The sequence below is a fragment of the Neophocaena asiaeorientalis genome, unplaced genomic scaffold (genome assembly GCF_003031525.2).
Source record: "Neophocaena asiaeorientalis asiaeorientalis breed wild unplaced genomic scaffold, Neophocaena_asiaeorientalis_V1.1 scaffold154, whole genome shotgun sequence".
In the NCBI taxonomy this organism is placed as follows: Eukaryota; Metazoa; Chordata; class Mammalia; order Artiodactyla; family Phocoenidae; genus Neophocaena; species Neophocaena asiaeorientalis.
The window spans coordinates 5,628,114-5,648,212 of record NW_020172982.1 but is presented as its reverse complement, the minus strand read 5'-3'; the positions used below and the strand labels follow the sequence as shown (position 1 = coordinate 5,648,212).

Sequence of the window (20,099 nt, the reverse complement as noted above, 5' to 3'; positions counted from 1 at the left end):
ACGCACGTGGCCTGGGAAGCAAACAGTGGGCTACACCTGTGGCTTGGGCAGAGCATTCATGGGGTACAAACGCCAAAGTAAAAGCAGCGAGATCACCCAGCCTGGCAGTGGGAGGAACAGAGTCACCCAGCTGCCCTTTCTGTCTTCTCTGAGCACAGAGCACCCCGCAGCCTGTGCCCCAGCATCTGTCCCTGGCGGGGCCACCTTCGCTGCTCACGTGAGCGGTCTGGCTGACTTGTCTCGCACAGAACACATTACTGTTCTGTGGGTAGAAATTCCTGGATAGATAAGAGTCTGTGTGTGCTCTGTTCGGCTTCAGGGGTTTTCTGACCTGCCTAGGTTACATTCAGTTATCTCCAAATAACATTTATTGAGGTCCTGTCATGTTAAGACACTGTGCTTAGAGCTGTGGGATTTGAGAGATGGATAAATTGACTAGGGTCCCGTAAAGGAGGAAAAATGTGGGGATGCCACTGACACACAAGGCGGCCGTGATAAGTTCTTGCCCTTGCAGGGGAGGCAGGACAAACAGGACAGATATTCCAGAGGGAGGTCCAGTTTTCTCAAAGTCACACAGCTAATAAGTGGCAGAACCAGAATCTGAACCTTGACTAGCTGAGCCCATAGTCTTATCCACTATCCTGTCCTGCCTCTAAAAAAGCAGAAGAGCGTTCATTTTCACCTGCAGTTTGGGGACGATAATACTGTTGGTGATGGAAAATCGCACTGAATTGGTTTTAATAGTAATGAATCCACCTTGTGACTAACCAGTGGCTTCTGGATAAGAAAATAGGCAGAGTCTGTGCTTAGGTAGCAATTTTCTCTTTGCAATTATCAGATTATTAGGGAACAAGAAATATTAATTGTTATTCATTGACATTGTGCTAGGCAATGTAAGTGTAACCACAAAAGAAAAGGAGAAAATTATACATGTATATAAATGGTTATAGCACGAGGTACAAAGTAGCATGCAGAGGAAGGGAGATACTTTTTGGAACTATGGAAGTTTGAGGGTGGATGGATTGGTTCAAGAAAAGCTTAAACAATGAGCCACGTCTTGAAAGGTGAATAGGGATCAAACCTGTGTCGTCACTATTAGGTTGCTTGACCCACCAAGCTAAGCAAGCCGGGTATGAGATAGTCAGGATCCTGAACGGAAATGCCTACTTCGCCAAAATGTCTCTCCCACCTGCCTTGCACGGTCATCAGACATCCAGCTTTAGGCATTCATTCCTGGGCTACGGTCCTACACTCTTCAAGCATCCTCTTTAAATCACAACTTCTGCTGAGAGGGGTGACTCATCCCAGGTTCCAAGCCATTAAGCTAGTGGTGTGAAGTCATTTGTCAAACTTCTTTCTTCAGGAGATGTTCTTTGAGAATCACGTTTAGAAAAGACTTGAGCTTGGAGGATGGGGCAAAGGAAAGAGATCATTTGAGTGTATGAGTAAAGAGCGAACATTTACCGTTTACAATGTGCCGTGCACTGTTCCGAGACCTTTTTATGTACGAACTTATTTAATCATCACAGCAATAGAATGTTCCCACATTGCAGGTGAGGAAAGTAAAGTACAGAGAAGAGAAGTGACTTGCCCGAGGTCACTAAGAGATCTTTGAGTAGGGGATTCTCCCACAGTGGTGACTGAGCACCCAGAGGACTGCATGAGAATAGCAAGGACTTGGGAGGAGGGAGAGACGATCAAAAGGGGGTCAAAAGGAAGTGGGAGGTCATCAAAAACAACCTCACCTACACACACGTTCTGTTGAGGACCAGATGGTGATGGTAGCGGTGTTGATGATGGTCATGGTGTTGAGAGTAAAGGTAAGGTACCTGTATCCACTGAACATAGAATATCTTATTAGGAAAAGTAACACATTGTTTTATTAATAGTATTTTTTCCCTTTGGATAGAAAGAGATACATATGGTCATGTACACGGATAGAAAGAGATACATATGGTCATGTACACAATGTAGATTAGGTGGTTACAGGTTACAGCACTGTGTACACCTGAAGAGCACTTAATTACTAAATACATCCACATACATCATTTCATTTGAGCCTTAGAAAAATCCCAGGAGCAATATTATATTGCCCTTTTGCAAACGGAAAATCTGAGACTTAGGGACAGGAAGTGATCTTCAAAGATTAGACCCACCAACCACTCCACCGAAGGGTTGGGACGCCGATCTTCCAGCCCCCTCCCTGCCTCCCTCCACCAAGGTTTTTCATTTTCAGTTACCTTCCTGGAGAAATGCAACCCTGAGAGGTTCTGCATCAGGGGAAGTCTAACCTTCTTGTAAAAGGGGGAGGCAGTTGTATCCTCGTGGTTTTCTTGGTACAACAGGGGGTGGTTGTATGAGGGTCGGGAAGGGGGCAGTCCGGGCATAGGGAAGAGCTTCTGCAAAGACCCTGTGGTGGGAATGAGCTTCCCAGGTTTGAAGCCCACATGTCCAGAGGACAGAGAACAGGGGGCAGAGCCACGGGAGTGGGGGCTCAATCAAGCAGTAGAACACTGTGTCCTTCCGGGATGTTCATGGAGATGAATCAAAGTGTCTAGCTCTGTACCTGGCCCATAGTAAATGCTCAGCCAAATACGAGTCTCCTGTTCTACGTGACTCCACAAATAAAAGTCAGTTGATGTGTCTGAGAATCCCACAAGGCTGAACTTACGGGTTGGAGTCAAAAACTTAAGCGGAAATCAGAGACATCATACGTAGTGGCCCGATGCTCTACGATGATGATTCTACACACTCACTGGGTTGGCAAAGCATGTTATATATACATCCGCTGAACACAGGATACGGTTCGGGGGTCTCAGTGCCTCATACCGATGGCCTTTTAATGCAGACTCCACAATCGTAATTGGTGCCACGAGACCCCAGCATACTCAGCAGACCCTTCCTGAGCACTTTGTCATAATTCCATTTCCTTTGCCTTAGCACTTTTCTAAGGTGTAAGCTTGCTTTCATGTCCTGAAACACTTGCGTATTTTCATACAATTCTCCTTTTTTTGATGGACAGGTTTATTTTCCATTATCTTTAACGAAATTTCCAGAGATAGGACGTAGGCAGTTCTGTTCATAGGATTTATGTTTGTTTCTTTTTGCAAAAGAACCCTTTAGGTCAATGCTGGGTCATTCGAGCCACTAGAATTATGGTCATCTAACACAGATGCAATCATTCAAATCTAGACGCCCTCGAGACACACAGGTCAATGTGTGTCTAGTTATTTTAGTAGCAGTTCACATGCCCCTATCTAGTTCTTTCCTTTGATTCTACTTATTTATTAATTTGCATCATAACTGACAAATTAATTGTCGATGTCTAGACTATGAAATATTAAAAGCCATCTGTTAACTGGGATCCATTAAAGAATTCATTCTTCATGCGAATAATAAGATACGGTCATTTCCAGAATCTCCCTTTAAAAAAAAAATGTATTTCTACTACTGTGCACATTTGTGTCCCAGATATTCCTCAGAACAGGCTTTTTGACTGAGTATTTACTCACATCCATACCTGCAATCTACAAGATAACTCCAGTAAACATCTGACTTTTAATGCTTCAAGCAGTAGATCCCAAAACAATTGATGAATGTTTTAATTATAATGCGAATTTAGTCCAGGGCGTGTAAAACCTTCCAGTCTGAGAAGGGAACTGCACCCTTATCCGATATCTGCCAATAATTTGTTTTCTTACCTTAGATTTTCTTAACCCTGTGGATCTCAAACTCTACTGGGTATCAGAACCATCTGTAGAACTTGGTAAATATACAAATGCCCAGGCCCCATCCTATTTCAATAAGCCTGGTCTCCTGCCATCATTTTTTTTTTTTTTTTTTTGCCGTACGTGGGCCTCTCACTGTTGTGGCCTCTCCCGTTGCGGAGCACAGGCTCCGGACACGCAGGCTCAGCGGCCATGGCTCATGGGCCCAGCCGCTCCGCGGCATGTGGGATCTTCCCGGACCGGGGCACGAACCCGTGTCCCCTGCATCGGCAGGCGGACTCTCAACCACTGCGCCACCAGGGAAGCCCTCCTGCCATCTTTAATAGCGCCTCACATGACTGATATTTACCAAACTTTGAGATTCACGGATGTAGTCTTACGAGATTTTAATCCTTCTAAAAAGAAATATCTCATTGGTTTGAGGTTTGGGGGAACCAAAGGATACAGAGATAGCAGGAAATCCCTGAAAACCATCATTGCCAAGCAAACATGGAAATAACACAGTTCAAAATGTATGTAAGTTTTTTTCACATTGAAACTCTACAAACATTTGGTATAATAAAACCTTGTTAGCTTGATATTATAAGAAATTAAACCCTAGCAATCTTACTGGCGAGGTACAAATTGGTCTCCGGCTGCCTTTTCTGATAGATTCTGATGAGATTGAAGGAGAGCCATATACCTACCAGGAGGGAATGAGTTTTGTCACACCAAAGAGAAGAGGTTTTCGCAGATTCACATCTCACCTAGGTTTTAAATTTTTTGCCATTTTCTGAAATTCTTTAGGGGGTATGAAGTTGCATTCAGCATATCCATTTTCAAGCTAAGGAGGTTCTGTTATAGAGGGGTTTTTTCCCTTTTTCTTTCTTCCTTTTTTTTTCTCTCTTTTTCTTCTTTTAAATCTGAAGGAAAACGTTCAGGGCTTCTAAACACTAAAGAGAAAATTTTGGCTTAGGCCAGTGTTCAGTCCAGTGCCAAACTTACAGTGGAATTCAAATGCATCTAGTAAGGAATTAATCAGAGTGGCTATCCTGATCATCTTTCACTTTGCTCTATTCAACTGTCTTAAACTTTCCTGTTTCAAACAGCTATGTTACTTGATTAAAACAATGTTAAAACTTTTTGTCTCTGCTTTAATATTAAATAACCTCAACTTTTGTTTATAAAATTGGAGCATTGAAATCTCAACCAATCCATTAATAAATAAATAAACAACACAGTTCACAGCATCCTCGGCAGGCAGAATTGAAGGAGCCTGGAATCGTGTCTCATCCCTCCTTGGGAATGGAATAGGAAATCATATATGCCCTTCTCTTCTTGGGAAAATAATCAAGAATCCTCCTTAAGTAAATCCCTCAAGTTTGCCCGTGACCCAACCAGGGCTTCTTAGGCCCAGATGTGCCGGCAGTGCCCCAACAATAAACCTGCCAATTAAACAACAGAATACCATTATCATGAATGTAATTACAGACAGTAATTACGAGCTCGTAAACACCTCTCACGAATGGAGCCCTTTTCCCAAACCACCTCGGACTCTTAGGAAAATGGAAGGTAATCCTATCCCCTGCCTCCCCGCAAAAATAACCTCACTTGCTTAGAAGAAATTCCTGCTCTTGCTGGCCCAGGGGACGTGCTGAGCAAACTTTAATGGGCTGTGCTTTAGGGAGGAATGTCCCCTTGGGTGGGGTCCCTTCCATCCTCTCTCATCCACGCATGTTGACTAGCTCCCTTCACTAGGGAGCAGTGACTACCCAGTTTGGCTGTATTTCTTAATTTCTGTGCAGGTAGGGGAATTAATACCACATTTTAAGAATTTCTGCAGAAAAATCAAATGTTGGAGGTGCTACAAAAAACTGTGATAACTTTAACATTACTTGGAGTGGAGCACTAGGGACTTCCCTGGTGGCGCAGTGGTTAAGAATCCGCCTGCCAATTCAGGAAGCCCTGGTCTGGGAAGATCCCACATGCCGCGGAGCAACTAAGCCCGTGCGCCACAACTACTGAGCCTGCGCTCTAGAGCCCGTGAGCCACAACTACTGAGCCTGTGCTCTAGAGCCCGCGTGCCACAACTACTGAAGCCCATGTACCTAGAGCCCGTGCTCCGCAACAAGGGAAGTCACCGCAGTGAGAAGCCCACGCACCGCAACGAAGAGTAGCCCCCGCTCGCCGTCACAACTAGAGAAAGCCTGCACGCAGCAACGAAGACCCAACACAACCAAAAATAAATTTAAAAAAATAAAAATAAAATGGAGCATTATACGGTGCAATTTCCCAAGGAATTAGAGTCCGTGACAATTGAGTAGACATCATAGAAACATGCATGGGTGAGAAGGCTTTTCACTTCTGTAAAAACGAAATGAAACTCTTTTTGCAAAGTTAACCCTTGCATTCAGTGGCTTTATATTTAGCTCGTGAAAAGCTTTTTTTTTTTTTGGCCACACCGCGTGGCATGTGGAATCTTAGTTCCAGCACCTGGAATCGAACCCTTGCCCCCTGCAGTGGAAGCACGTAGTCGTAACCACTGGACTGCCAGGGAAGTCCTAGCTCATGAAAACCTGAAACCCTCATGGATACTAGGTCCTTGAAAGGATTCCACACAGATACGTTTCATCTGAAATGCCATACAATCTCCCAAGATCCTAAGCTTTTTTTTTCTTTTCATGGAAAGTGAGACTAAGTGCCTGTAATTGCAACAGGAGCTGGCACGCTGGAGTCCAGACCTTTTGGATTTACCATGCATTGAATAACGCCCTAGAAACTGAGGAGAAAGAACCCAGGTCTAGTTCACTCCCCTCCCACGATGCCAGCACAGCCCTTTGCATAGAGTGAATTTTCAGGGCTCTTCTCTGAATAAGAGCAAATATTACATCCAAAAGTGTTGTACGATTTTGTTTAAAGGGGATCATTGGTTACTGGCCAAGTTAGGGTATTTCATGCTGCAGTATTTCCATTGACTGTGACAGAGAAATCACGTGTCGATTATTGCTATCTTGCTGTAGTTGTTCACAGTCTTCTCCTGTACTAGAAATAAAGTGGATGGGTATCGGGGTTTCCACACAGTAACCCCAAGACCAGGAAAGGTAAATGCAACTTCCAAAAGGGGCTGAGAACAGATGACACCTTTAGAGAAACCACCCCTAACCAACATCTCTGAAGGCATCTAGTAGCTTTACAGAGGGGGCTTGTGAAAAGCGAAAGCGTGTTTAACCCTTGCATTAAGTAATTTAAAATTCATTTTAAGTGTCTGAACAGCAGCTTTAAATTCCCAGTACTATGCACAGACCAGGATGGACTTGTCTCTCTGATATGGATATTCACGGTCCTTTGGCCCTTTCAGCATAAAAGAAATTCACTTATCGATTAGTCTTTCCATCACTGTCTATAATCACTTTAAAAGTAGAACTCTATATTTTTTTCTCATTTTGACAGACAGTATAGCCTACGAATTTCTGGAAATATGGGTGACCAGATGGATTATGTTTTTTAATGTGACTGCATCTACAAATTATATATATTAGCATACTCCTTTTTATTCTCTACTTTATAGCCGTATTCAGTAAAATATTCAAGGAGGTAAAATTTGCCACCAGGGAAGGTTAGTGTGAGAACGTTTTCATTATATTGTTCTATTGTTTCCCATTCTCTAGAGGGCAGACCTTTAAGTCCCTGTAAATTGAATAGAGAAAACAACATCGTATACATAAACCATAACTGCCTGTATCTCAACGCAAGAGACATGTGGCTTTTCATTCTATCATTAGGGCTCTTAATTTACCCCACAAATAAAGCACGATCTGCTCGGTTCATCTGATCTCCTCGCCTGTTTGGGACAACATTGAAACCATCGACACAGTTTCTCTTGGAAGAGCCAGCCCTTTGTGTCAGGCTGTCGGGAGTGGAAAGTGACAGGGAGAACAGAGTTGTCACTCTCACGTAGCCACGTGGCACGTCCCTCTTAAGCAACAGGGTGCCCCTCAGGTCAGCCTGTGATAACACCCAAGTCAAATAAGGCCGAATCCTGGACGTTTTATGTCCTGAGGCTCTGAAAAGTGTCCACGGCCAGCCCTGACCCTCGAGACCTCAAATGGTCATCTAAGCAGTGACATAAATTGGTGTCCACTTGCTCCTGGGCCATTGCTCTCGGGAGCAGGGCTGGCGAAAGGGCAGCCTTCCCATGGAGGAGCTGACATCTTTGTAGGCAGTAAAATCGGGGGAATGTGTTGATTACTCCAACAGGCAATCCAGCACCGGTGGCTCTATGCCCGAGGCTGACACCCTCTGCATCTTATGACCACTGTCAAGGGGAGGGGTGTGCGAACGCTGTCAGCCCCAAAGAACCGAGAAAGCGCTTGCCTTCCAAACCTCTCCATCTCAGCCCCGTCCTGACAATGCCAATGCTCGTCATCTCGTGTTTTTCAACCCTCCAGAAAATGGCCTTCCAGCCTGGGACAAGCCGAAGCCTTGTCCCCACGGCAAGCAGGAGTGGAAGCTTGTGGGAATGTCTGAAGCCTGCCTGCACAGGAAGAGCCCCCCAGAGAGGCGCAGCGCATTGAAGAATGAACAGTCGCCCCGGCATCTCATCCAGGCCACCTGGACCAGCTCCATATTCCATCTGGACCACGACGATGTGAACGATCAGAGCGTCCCTAACGCCCAGACCTTCCAAACGGAAGAGAAGAAATGTAAAGGTAACCAGATTTTTATTAGACCCCAGTTGCCACAAGGAAAAGAATTCTCTCTGAAGTGTGTGCTCTGTTTCCACTGAGTCCACGTATGGTGTCCATGTGTTTTCCCCAGCTGCTCTCTTCCAAAGTTTCTTTATCCCCATATCTTCTGGGAAGCATAAAATAAGTGGGTTCCAAAGGAAAGCAGTTAATTTCAGTTTCATGTTGGGGCACTTGGGGAGAAGACATTTTTCTTTCTCTAATTAGCAGGAGGGTTGTTAGTTTTGGCTTCACTTCTGTTTTCGAAGCTAAGTAGAAACAGACATTGATATCGTTACATAACTACTTGCTTTGAAGCGTGTGTGTGTGTGTGTGTGTGTGTGTGTGTACATGACTTTTCCCAATTGTGCCAGTAGCTAATGGGATCTCAAAGTCTACCTTTAACCTAAATAGACAATTCATGTTCAAGAGAGAGGTTTGAAGTTGTTTTCTTTTACTCGTTAAGTCCTGTGTCATCATGCTGAAAGGCGAGATTATGGTGTTAGGGGGTTGTCACCTCATAAAAAGATGTTAAACTGGCCTAAGTTTCTGACTGCATTAGATTTAACTGGTCTTTACCTCAGGTCGCCTCCACCCTGACAGATGTCTTTGTGTTGATCGCTTTATGGTCTTAGGGCTTTGCAAAATCTTCGCTCCTTAAATCAATGTGTGTCTTTAAATGTCCAAGTTCATGTGACCTCCCACTCTTTTTCAATTCAGCATTTTTAAAAATAAGGTCTTTTTCCATTTTCTTTAAGGACTTTGACTCGTGATCAAGTTATTTTTTTATGGAAGTGCAGTTGATTTACAATGTTGTGTTAGCATGATAAAGTTTTAAATGGTGCATCTGAAAATCTGCCAATCACATACCAAGCAATATTAATGAAAGTTTGTAAAGACTCTCATATATGAGCCATGAAGGACTATTGCAAAGTGTTCTAACTTGAACGTAAAACATGATCATAGGGCTTCCTTGGTGGCGCAGTGGTTGAGAGTCCGCCTGCCGATGCAGGGGATACGGGTTCGTGCCCCGGTCCGGGAAGATCCCACATGCCGTGGAGCGGCTGGGCCCGTGAGCCATGGCCGCTGAGCCTGCGCGTCCGGAGCCTGTGCTCCGCAACGGGAGAGGCCACAACAGTGAGAGGCCCGCGTACCGCAAAAAAAAAAAAAAAAAAAAAAAATGATCATATTCATCCCTCTCAAAAAACTGCTGGTCCTTTAACTTTTCTGCAAACACTTCAGAAGCTCCTTGGAACCACCAGTTGACCTGTGAAGTTGGGTGTGTGGATTGTTTCAGATGAAAATAGGATTATCTAGACAAATAATAAAATAGTCGTATGAGCTCTGATTTCAATACAGTCAAAACCATACATGTTCTCTCGGGGAAGATTTGTGTTTGAACTGTCTCTCATCTTTGTTATTTAGGAGATTTGAGAACTGAAAGGGGTATTTAGAAAAAGAGCAAAATAAGTTTTTCCAAAAAAGTCAGGATATAAAACAGGTGTCTCTGTGTGTATGTGCACACTTGTTTGGAATGCAATTGAGAGTTAGTCTTAGAACTTGTGACCAGGTTGTATCTTCAGATTTTAGGAGCTGGCGTCAACACCACATCAGTCCTTGGTTCACAGTGAAATGCCTTGGTTTACAGGAAACTGCAGTGTCCTTATGATCTAAGGACCTCACAAACTAAATGTGACTTATCCCTAATTGGTACCCGTATTCATTCATTCATTCATTCATGGGTCCATCTCCATCATTTGTGAGAAATCTTAGCCTTGGATGTGTAGAGTTTACGACGCTGTCCAGTTTCCAGTTTGTTGGTAAACCTTAAGGGCAGAGGGAAAGAGTTTCTGTTTGGATCCAAGACCCTAAGTGTTGTAAATACAGTGATTAAGATCGCAGATTTTTGAGTCTACTGTATTTGGGCTAGAATCTCAGCCTTTCCACTTTCTGTCCTTGAGCAAACCTATGTGATTGTTGATAGAATTGAAGATAATGGATTTAAGCGCTTTAGCACAATATCTCCCATAGTGCTCTCTAAGCAGCAGCTTCATTCTTGCTGGGACCGTTATGATCAGCTCTGCATCATTAAATCACATAAATTCCTTGGGCTGCGCTGAGTGCCCGGTGAGGGATGAAGAAGGAGAGCAGGACAGGTGGGTGTGGGGTGCAGCGTGACGTCTCAGGGGGTTTAGATTTGATCATCCATTTCGCATCCATTCAGCTCTCTTTTGCTGCGAGGTGGAGAATTGTTGACTAGGAAAATATACTTAAATTAGTAAATGAAAGGCCTTCCTCCAGATTTTAGTTTTTAAAGGAACGCAACTAAGGTAAACGCTCCTGTAGTTTCCACAGCAACAGCCAGGGTTCACACTGGCATGGACGTGAAGCGATGCCTTGGTTCAGCGTGAAGATGCTGAGGAAGCCTACTGTCATGGCCAAAACTGTAAACTGAATTTCACTCGTTCCCAGTGGACACCGGTATTTGATGAGGTGGTGGTGAGGCCAGGGAAACAACTGGAGTGGTTGCCTTTCTTTTCCGAGTTGGGTCCTCTCCATCTGCTCGGCTGGCCAGCCACCTCCTCACAGGATCTGTGAAAAGAGCTCTATTTTGACATCCATCCAGGCTGGGCATTGAGTTCCTGGCTCTCTCTGTCTAGCCTGCAAGCGTGCTTGGTATCTCTTTCCTGGGCTACCATTCCATGCCTGCGTCCCATCTGTGTTTATTAAGTGCCTGCTATGTACAGGAGATTGTCCTTCATATCCTTGAAGAAATAGCAGCAGGGCCAAAAATCCATCCAAGTACCCCCATTTCAAGGACTCCAAATGGAATTGATGAGAACCAAATGACCCTTAAAGATACAGAAAGAATCTGCAGTGAAGGAGCCATAAGAACACATGGGCTGTTTGAAGTTCTGCAAAAGCCCATCTCCCAAATCAGTCATCTAGCCAGTCTAGACCAATGTGCCTCTGAGTGTGTGTGTGTGTGTGTGTGTGTGTGTGTGTGTGTGTGTGTTTTAATTAATTTTTATTGGAGTATAGTTGCTTTACAATGTTGTGTTAGCTTCCACTGTACAGCAAAATGGTTTGTGGTTGGGTACCCTTCTGCAAACTATTACTTCCTACCCGGTTCTACTGATGCAAGTACAGAAACCGAGAAGAAGCTTTAGAAACAGTCATAGCCAATTAGCATCGCCACTGGCGTTCAAAGGCATGATCAGTGGATCCACCTCACTGAACAGGGTAGAGTCTGGTTGGATATTGTCAGACCCGCATGGTCGGTCACACAGGGCTCTGTATAAAAATCTGGTGCAGCAGAACCAAGGGTTGGGCCATCATGGACGGAATATTTTGTAAATTATTCGAGATTTACTGATTTATGCTTTGCAGTATTCTTTTTCTTTTCTTTTCTTTTTTTAAATTTATTTTTGCCTGTGTTGGGTCTTCGTTGCTGCGCGCAGGCTTTCTCTAGCTGTGGCGAGCGGGGCCTTGTTGTGGAGCACGGGCTCTAGGTATGTGAGCTTCAGTAGTTGTGGCACGTGGGCTCAGTAGTTGTGGCTCGTGGGCTCAGTAGTTGCAGCTCGTGGGCTTTAGAGCGCAGGCTCAGTAGCTGTGGCGAACGGACTTAGTTGCTCCGTGGCATGTGGGATCTTCCCGGACCAGGGCTCGAACCCATGTCCCCTGCCTTGGCAGCCGGATTCTTAACCACTGCGCCCCCAAGGAAGTCCCTTTGTAGTATTCTTAATGTTTTTCTCTAGGCTTATTTTTGGTAGCTACTGAATGCCTTCTTTTTCATTTTGATCTGAATACTGCTTTTATTTTAATCTGCATGTACGTGTGCTCCTATGTGCTACAACCATTGTAAGGAAATTAATTGGTAACACATTTAAATGAAACGAGAGCCCTGGAGCCCTGACATTCTGCTGCATATCCCACAATTCAAATCTGCTCTAGTGCCAGAGGCTATTTCCAGCCAGAAGCAAGTGACCCTGTTCCCCTCCCCCAGCCACGCTGCTCGCCTTAGAGTGTTTGTCACAATGTGAGCTAATTGCTCAAGGGTGAGGACCACACCCTACTCCCCGCCCACCTCCTCCCTTCCCAGAGTCCGAGATGATGCTCCCAGCTCTCCAACCAGTGGCACTAGCAGCACCTGGACCTCTTAGAAGTGCAGAATCTCGGGCCCCAGACTACTGAGCTGGAAGCTCTGGAAAGGGGCCCGGGAATCTGTATTTTAACCAGCCCCCTGAGCAGTTCTTAAGACTTGAGCATCAGGAAGTGCCTGAGAATATGGACAAGCTCTTAGTACCAGTAAAGGAAAGTGTCTGCCACCTAGTGGACACTCGGGGAATGTGCATTTTAATTCCTTTCCTTGAGCGCACCTTGGGGGGCCACCTGAGTCTCTCCATTCTTGATGGGTCCTCCCTTTAGGCCTGGCTTCTCTTAATTGCCAACCTGGTGTTCTGCTCAATCACTCTGCCCAGTAACATCCCTCTGGGACTTGAACCCTTCTGAGAGTCCCACTCTGTTTGGCTGGAGCCCAGCTCTTCCTCCAAGTTCTTACAAGGCTTCTCCCCTCAGCCCTCTCATACCCTCCCGAGCTTCTCTCTGGGAACCACAGGTCCCACCAGCCCCACAAGGATGGGTCCTGGACAGATGCACGCACGGATCTTGTCAGCCCTGCTGAACCCAGACAGTCAGACCTCCAGCCTGGATGTTTGCCCTTGATGTCAATCAGGGACTTTCCTGAAACACTGGAACCTGGTGGAAGAAACAAGGCAGGGAATGACCCATTTCCAGGGTTGCATCAGAGAAAAAGATAGCAATCTGGTGAGCTCTCTGAATTTTCTCTGTAGGTCCGTTCTGCGTTTAGCATCGAGAGAATTGAATCTCAGATACCCAGAAAGGCAAGAAAACATAGTCAAAATAATTTTACTAGGAAGTTACTTTCTCTCACTGTAAAAGCCCCCCATGTACGAAAAGTAAAATTTTCCCAAAAGTTCAACAAAAATGACTTTTAGAGATCGTTTGTAATTCCATCCTCCAAGGATACTAAAATCTTTATTATAGTTCAGTCTGTTTTTCTGTGCATATCTATGTCTTACAAACTTGGAATCATACTAGGCAAACCATTTTTAACCAGCTGTTAAGGCTTAACATTATATCATGAACATGTTCCCTTGTCATTAAATATTCTCCTGAATCCTGACTTTTATTGGCTATAGATTATCCTTGCTTATAGATATAATTTGTTAAACCAGTCCCCAAGATGTAGACAAGTTAAAGCACTTTTTAAAGCAATTTCTTTTGTCCGCAAAGGGGCAGGCTATGAACACAAGCTCTTCAGAAGGAGGAAAAAAGTGAACCAAATCAATGATGACCATTTTAAATGATGTATAATCCTCACTTACCAAAATAACAGAGTGTTCTAAAAACGAGAGACGTGAAGTCAAGTTATGGTGTGCGTTATAATCCTTCAAGTTAGTCACATTTTCAAACGCATGATGGCTCTCTTTGTCCTTAAGTAAAATACAAGGACATCTTCAGGTAAATGAGTGTTTTAGAAGGTCGGGGATTAAAAAGCTTTAGCCCTCCCACCAGTAGACCATCTGCTCCATCCACTTCCACTCTCCTCTCTGTCCCTTCTCCCCATCCATCAGGAAGCGTGGTTCCAGCTGAGAGCACCAGTGTGATTCACCCACCTCGAGGGCACCGGGGAGCCTCAGTCATCAACATGGGAGTAGGTGCTCTTCTACCGGCTCCTGGCACGTGCCAGAGAGCTCTGAGATGTGATACTTCAAAGGCAGGGAAGCGCACCCATCAGTAGCCCAGGGCAGACAGAAAGAGAAGGGCTAGAAAAGAAAGCCCAGACCACTTCACCTGTGGAGAATCCACTCACCAACGTTGTGAGGATGACAAAACAACTCCTGGGACCTCTTGGTGTTTTCTGAAGTGTAATAAGGTATATAATGCAGAGTAAAACTCACACGATTGTATAAGGATTTCTTATTGATTGCCTAGACTTTTTGCAAGGGGACCTATATCACTCACCCTTTGAGATCATCAAAACACATTATAATGTGAAAAACAAAGAAAAGGAAAGAAAGAAAAGTCATCAGCTCGACTGGAGGGGAGGGAAACTGGGAACAGCCATGTCAAAGGAAGACAAACCTCTGAGATTCAAAGCTCTGTTCCACCCAACTGCAGTTTTCATTGAGATGCAGCGTGGAGCGGTGGGAGAGCATGGGCTTTTCGAGGCCAATTTTGCAGCGTCTGTTACAGGAAAGCCTGGAGCCCTCTTTCCCCAGGTTTTGTTACCCTTTTGGACCTTGAAATGCATTGACAAACTAGATAAACGTAAATGAGGAAAAGCAGAACAAACCATCACATACACAGCTAGAGGAGAGGCATAAACAACCGAGAAAAGAATCGATAGCAACAACCGAGGTATTTTTCAGACTCTTTAAAAAGTTGAAAAAATTAAACAAGAAACCAAGAAAAGTCTGAAGGAGCTGAAATGAAATTTGCACCAGGCAGCCTGGCTCAGACATCAGAGCTCTTTACCATTCATACTTTTATGGCACAAAAGGGCGAGAGAATTCCAGGAACCCTAAGGAAGAAATCTAAAACCTTGGAGAAGATGCTGGTCTACACGAGGCGAACATGTGGGCCAGTTAGACCTGCCAGGACGGAGCAGTGGGGCTCAGCACATACCTAGTTTTACAGTCGAAGGTCAAATTCTCGCACAGCCACTTACCAGCCGTTTAACCTTGGGCAAGTCACTTAGCCTGCCTGAGGCTGTTTCCTCATCTGTAAAATGGGGTCTCGCCTCTCTCGCCGAATTGTGGAAAGAGAGAAGCTTAGGTGATTTCACAGAACACCGTGAGTGCTCAATAATTAAGAGTTACTTTCTCATCATGAAGCTTAGAAACATTATGAGAAGCAGATAGGATATTAGGGATACAGAACGCCCACGTGAGAATAACCACTAAGTTGATGCTAACAGGATTGAAGTTTTTAAAGCCAGGAGTATAATGGAAGCAGGGGGAAGAGACACAACAGCCGAATCCTGCGATAATCCCCACAGGTAGTTTTCAGACGAAATCTGGGACGACGTGGGAGGTTAACTTACTGACCTTGCATTGAAGTTGAAAAGATACTATTGGGAGAGTCAGCCATACAAAATTATCAGAGGTGACCACTGGAATTCAAAGTCCTTCCCTTCTTCCAGGGGTTGCCCTGAGTGCCTGTAATTCCATCATGGCCCTTTCTCTGTGGTCTTTCAAAATGCAAACCTCCTGGCTGGCTATCTAACCAAGTCACTAGCATCTCCAAGTGGAGAATTGAGTCCGATTCCCTTCCTCCTCAACAGGATCCAATAAAGGCAATAGAAGGCGTGGGAAAGGGAGGAGGCCATGAGAGGGCTGAGGATCACAGGGAAACGGGTGAGAGAAAATAAAGAGCAGGTCTCCCATGCAGCACTGTACAGGTTATCAGGTTGTGCACTGAGCTGTAGGAGCGGCATTTACCACAGACATGGCGCCCTGCAAACAAACGTCACCGCCTCACTGCTGGCCAGGAGCTGGCCCGCAACACAGGATGAAAATACAAAGAGGTTCCAGTCCCATTTAGACAAATGTGTGAATGGCATACTGATCGCTGGCTCTCAAGATATTCCAAGACTGATGTTCACACATACACACAAATATACATATGATTTGATAAATACAGCAAATCATCACAATGTATGTTTTAAATATCTTGCAATTTTATTTGTCAATTATACCTCAGTAAAGCTGGAAAAAAAACCATTCTGAGAATCCTCCTGTTACACAGCTGGCCTACTGCACTGAGTCTGAGGGATGTCGCTCAGCACGTAGTAGGCACGTAGGGACCGTTTAGAACAGAAGATCATGGTTTGCCTCTTGGCTCTGACACTTTCCAGTTATTGAACGATGGACAAATCCCTAATTCTCTCCAACAAATACTGTAATCAGAGATTAGTTGGCCACAGAGAAACCAAGGACATCAACCTACATTCCATCCTAAATGTCCATCCACAGAGGAATAGATAAAGAAGATGTGGTACATATATACAATGGAATATTACTCAGTCATAAAAAAGAATGAAATAATGCCATTTGCAGCAACATGGATGGACCTAGAGATTGTCATACTGAGTGAAGTAAGTCAGACAGACAAATATATGATATCACTCATATGTGGAATCTATTTTTTTAATGATATAAACGAACATATTTACAAAACAGAAACAGACTCACAGATTTCAAAAACAAACTTGTTACCACAGGGGAAACGTGGTGGGGAGGGTTAAATTGGGAGTTTGGTATTAACACACACACTACTATATATAAAACAGATAACCAACAAAGCCCTACTGTATAGCACAGGAAACTCTGCTCAATATTCTGTAAATGGGAAAAGAATCTGAAAAAGAATGAATATATGTATATGTATAACTGAATCACTTTGCTGTACACCTGAAACTAACTCAACATTGTAAATCAACTATAATCCAATAAAATATTTTAAAATTTAAAAAATTAAAATGAAAAAAAGTAGGGAGTTCCCTGTTTGCCTAGTGGTTAGGAATCTGGGCTTTCATTGCCGTGGCCTGGATTCAATCCCTGGTTGGGGAACTGAGATCCCACAAGCCAAGCAGCACAGCAAAAAAAAAAAAAAAAAAAAAAAAAAAAAAAAGTAAATAGAAATAAATACAAAATAATGGCAAAAATAAAATAAAGTATTTCTCCAATACAATAACCATATTTCCCCCTGTGGGAAAAATAGAGCAAAATACATTAAATCAGTACTGGCCCCCAAAACCTAAGCTATGATCATCATGAAAACATAGCACCAGCTCCAGGATAAATTGCAAAATCAGTCGTCTTCTACTGCCTCTTTCAGTGTTCTTACTGAACCCTGGGCCAGCTTTCCCCAGGAACAGAGGAGGCTTCAGGTTATTCTCAGTTCTTTAGTAAGTCTAGGCTTCTTCCCCCTTCAGTTTCTGAAAACGTACCCATGTTCCATCATAAACTCCTCTTCCCGAAGGTGTTGGTGACCAGTTCTACCCTCTATCCCTACCTCTGCAGGGCAGAGGCTTTGGGTTTTGAAAACCCCAGAGAAGCAGAAAATCCATGCCGAGAGCAACCTCTGGTAGCGCCATCGCAGACAAGGCAGGTCTCCTGGGGACCATTTCACCTGCACTTATTACCTGTGCGATGCTCAGGATGAGCTGTCTTTAGAGATTAGTCTTGGTTCTGGACCAATCCAGCCTCTTTGACTTGAATTGTTCCTCTACCCACACTGCAAAGATACCAGAAATCCAGAACCAGCAGGGCTTTGGGAAAGAGAGTCGGGAATCCTCCGTGGTCCAGAGCCACCCTCCATGGCATCGGCTGAGATAGAACCATTGCCTCTGTTGAACCACTATCCTCAGGGCATTTGTCAGTATTGGCTTATACAAGAGACTTGACTTCGTTCAACTTTACTGCCTCTTAAAATATAGAACTGGGGACTTCCCTGGTGGTCCAGTGGTTAAGACTTTGCCTCCCAATGCAGGGGATGGGGTTTCGATCCCTGGTGGGTGAGCTAAGATCCCACATGCCTCGAGACCAAAAAACCAAAACATAAAACAGAAGCAATATTGTAACCAATTCAATAAAGACTTTAAAAATGATCCACATCAAAAAAATAAATAAAATACAGAACTCTATTGCCGATATGACTACTTAACTCAATTAGCTATACTGTGAACTCACTCAGCATGAGTGACAACATTGCATGTGGGCTGATGGTTTATTAGTCCAGATGGCAATATTCAGTGAGTGGCAGGTTTTACCCCAACTACCCTCCTCACAGCTGCCCCATAATATGCAGCTACAAAGGCCATATGATCATAAGCCAAGCCTCAGAACTAATGAAAAGATACTTATTTGGCTCTGTTTGCCCAGCTCTGGAAAAAACATCTTATAATAAGCCTAAGATATAAAACTAAAGGTCAAAACTATGTAAGTAAAAGAAGCTTCTGCCCTTTAAGGGAAGAAAAAAATACATGTTAATTTTTGCAGGACTTTCAATTGACTGCGTTTCCAAGGAAACAGTTATCTGAAATGGGTTCATCTCATTTCATATTTATGGCCGGACCTAGGGATACTCCTTTCTTGTTATCCCTTTCTGGTTACACATGATATGCTCATTCTTAACTTTCTTTTGAAGTGATCATTCTATGTTTGAGTCTCATTTCTTCCACAAATAAAGGAAATAAATGCTTATTCTTACGATGTTTTGAAGTATTTTGCAATATTAAGAATATAAGCCTTTAGGGCTTCCCTGGTGGCGCAGTGGTTGAGAGTCCGCCTGCCGATGCAGGGGACACGGGCTTGTGCCCCGGTCTGGGAAGATCCCACATGCTGCGGAGCGGCTGGGCCCATGAGCCATGGCCACTGAGCCTGTGCGTCCGGAGCCTGTGCTCCGCAACAGGAGAGGCCACAACAGTGAGAGGCCCGCATACCACAAAAAAAGAAAAAAGAAAAAAAAAGAATATAAGCCTTTAAGACTGAAGAATATTAAGAATAGTGGTGCTCACCACTAAAAAGTAAGAAAATAACACTAATCACTCTGACACACTTTTCTCAGATGAATCAAAGGTTATTGAGCTTGGCTTCTTGTTTTATTGCAAATTGGCTTACTTTTCAATTTTTGTTCTTCCAGTTTTATCGAGATATAATTGACATACAGCACTGTATAAGTTTAAGGCATAACATTTTGACTTACATACATTGTGAAAGGATGACCACAGTAAGTTTAATGAACATCCAGCATCCCTTACAGAGAGAAAATTAAAGAAATAGAAAAAATATTTTTCTTTGTGATGAGAACTCTTAGGATTTGCTCTCCATAACGTACAACAGTGTTAATTATATTTACCATGTTGTACATGACGTCCCTAGTGCTTATTTATCTTATAACTGGAAGTTTATGCGTTTTGACCACCTTCATCCAATTCCCTCTCCCCCTTCCCCCCGCCCACATCCCGCATCTGGTAACAGAAAATCTGATCTGTTTTTCTATGAGTTTTTTGGTTTGTTTTTGAAGTATAATTGACCTACAACACTATGTCAGCTCCTGGTGTACAGCTTAGTGATTCAATATTTCTATACATGTCAAAATGACCACCACCAGATCTGCTTAGTTTTGGGGTTGGTTTCTGGGTTTTTAAGTTTTATTTTATTATTTTATTTAATTTATTTTTGGCTGTGTTGGGTCTTCGTTGCTGCACACGGGCTTTAGTTGCCGCAAGCAGGGGCTTCTCTTGTTGCAGAGCCCGGGATCTAGGCACGTGGGCTCAGTAGTTGTGGCTCACGGGCTTAGTTGGTCCACGGCATGTGGGATCTTCCCAGACCAGGGATGGAACCCATATCTCCTGCATTGGCAGGTGGATTCTTAATCACTGCGCCACCAGGGAAGTCTTGTTTTTCTTTTTTTTTTTTAATTAATTAATTAATCTATTATTCATTTTTGGTTGCATTGGGTCTTTGTTGCTCTGCGCAGGCTCTCTCTAGTTACGGCGAGCGGGGGCTACTCTTCATTGCGGTGCGTGGGCCTCTCATTGTGGTGGCTCCTCTTGTTGTGGAGCACGGGCTCTAGG

At 43.9% G+C, this 20,099-nt stretch overlaps 1 protein-coding gene across 2 annotated transcripts in view; it reads left to right on the top strand.

The window, feature by feature from the left end:
• The window catches only part of THRB (thyroid hormone receptor beta), a 307,753-nt gene that overhangs the window by 229,143 nt on the left and 58,511 nt on the right, over positions 1-20,099 (top strand). Inside the window, exon 4 of one of the 2 annotated variants that reach the window (XM_024742054.1) lies at positions 8,156-8,416. The exons of the other annotated variant lie outside the window; for it this stretch is intronic. Coding sequence (XP_024597822.1) covers positions 8,156-8,416 — 261 coding nt within the window. The remainder of the gene's footprint in view (positions 1-8,155; positions 8,417-20,099) is intronic. 2 annotated transcript variants of the gene reach the window in all.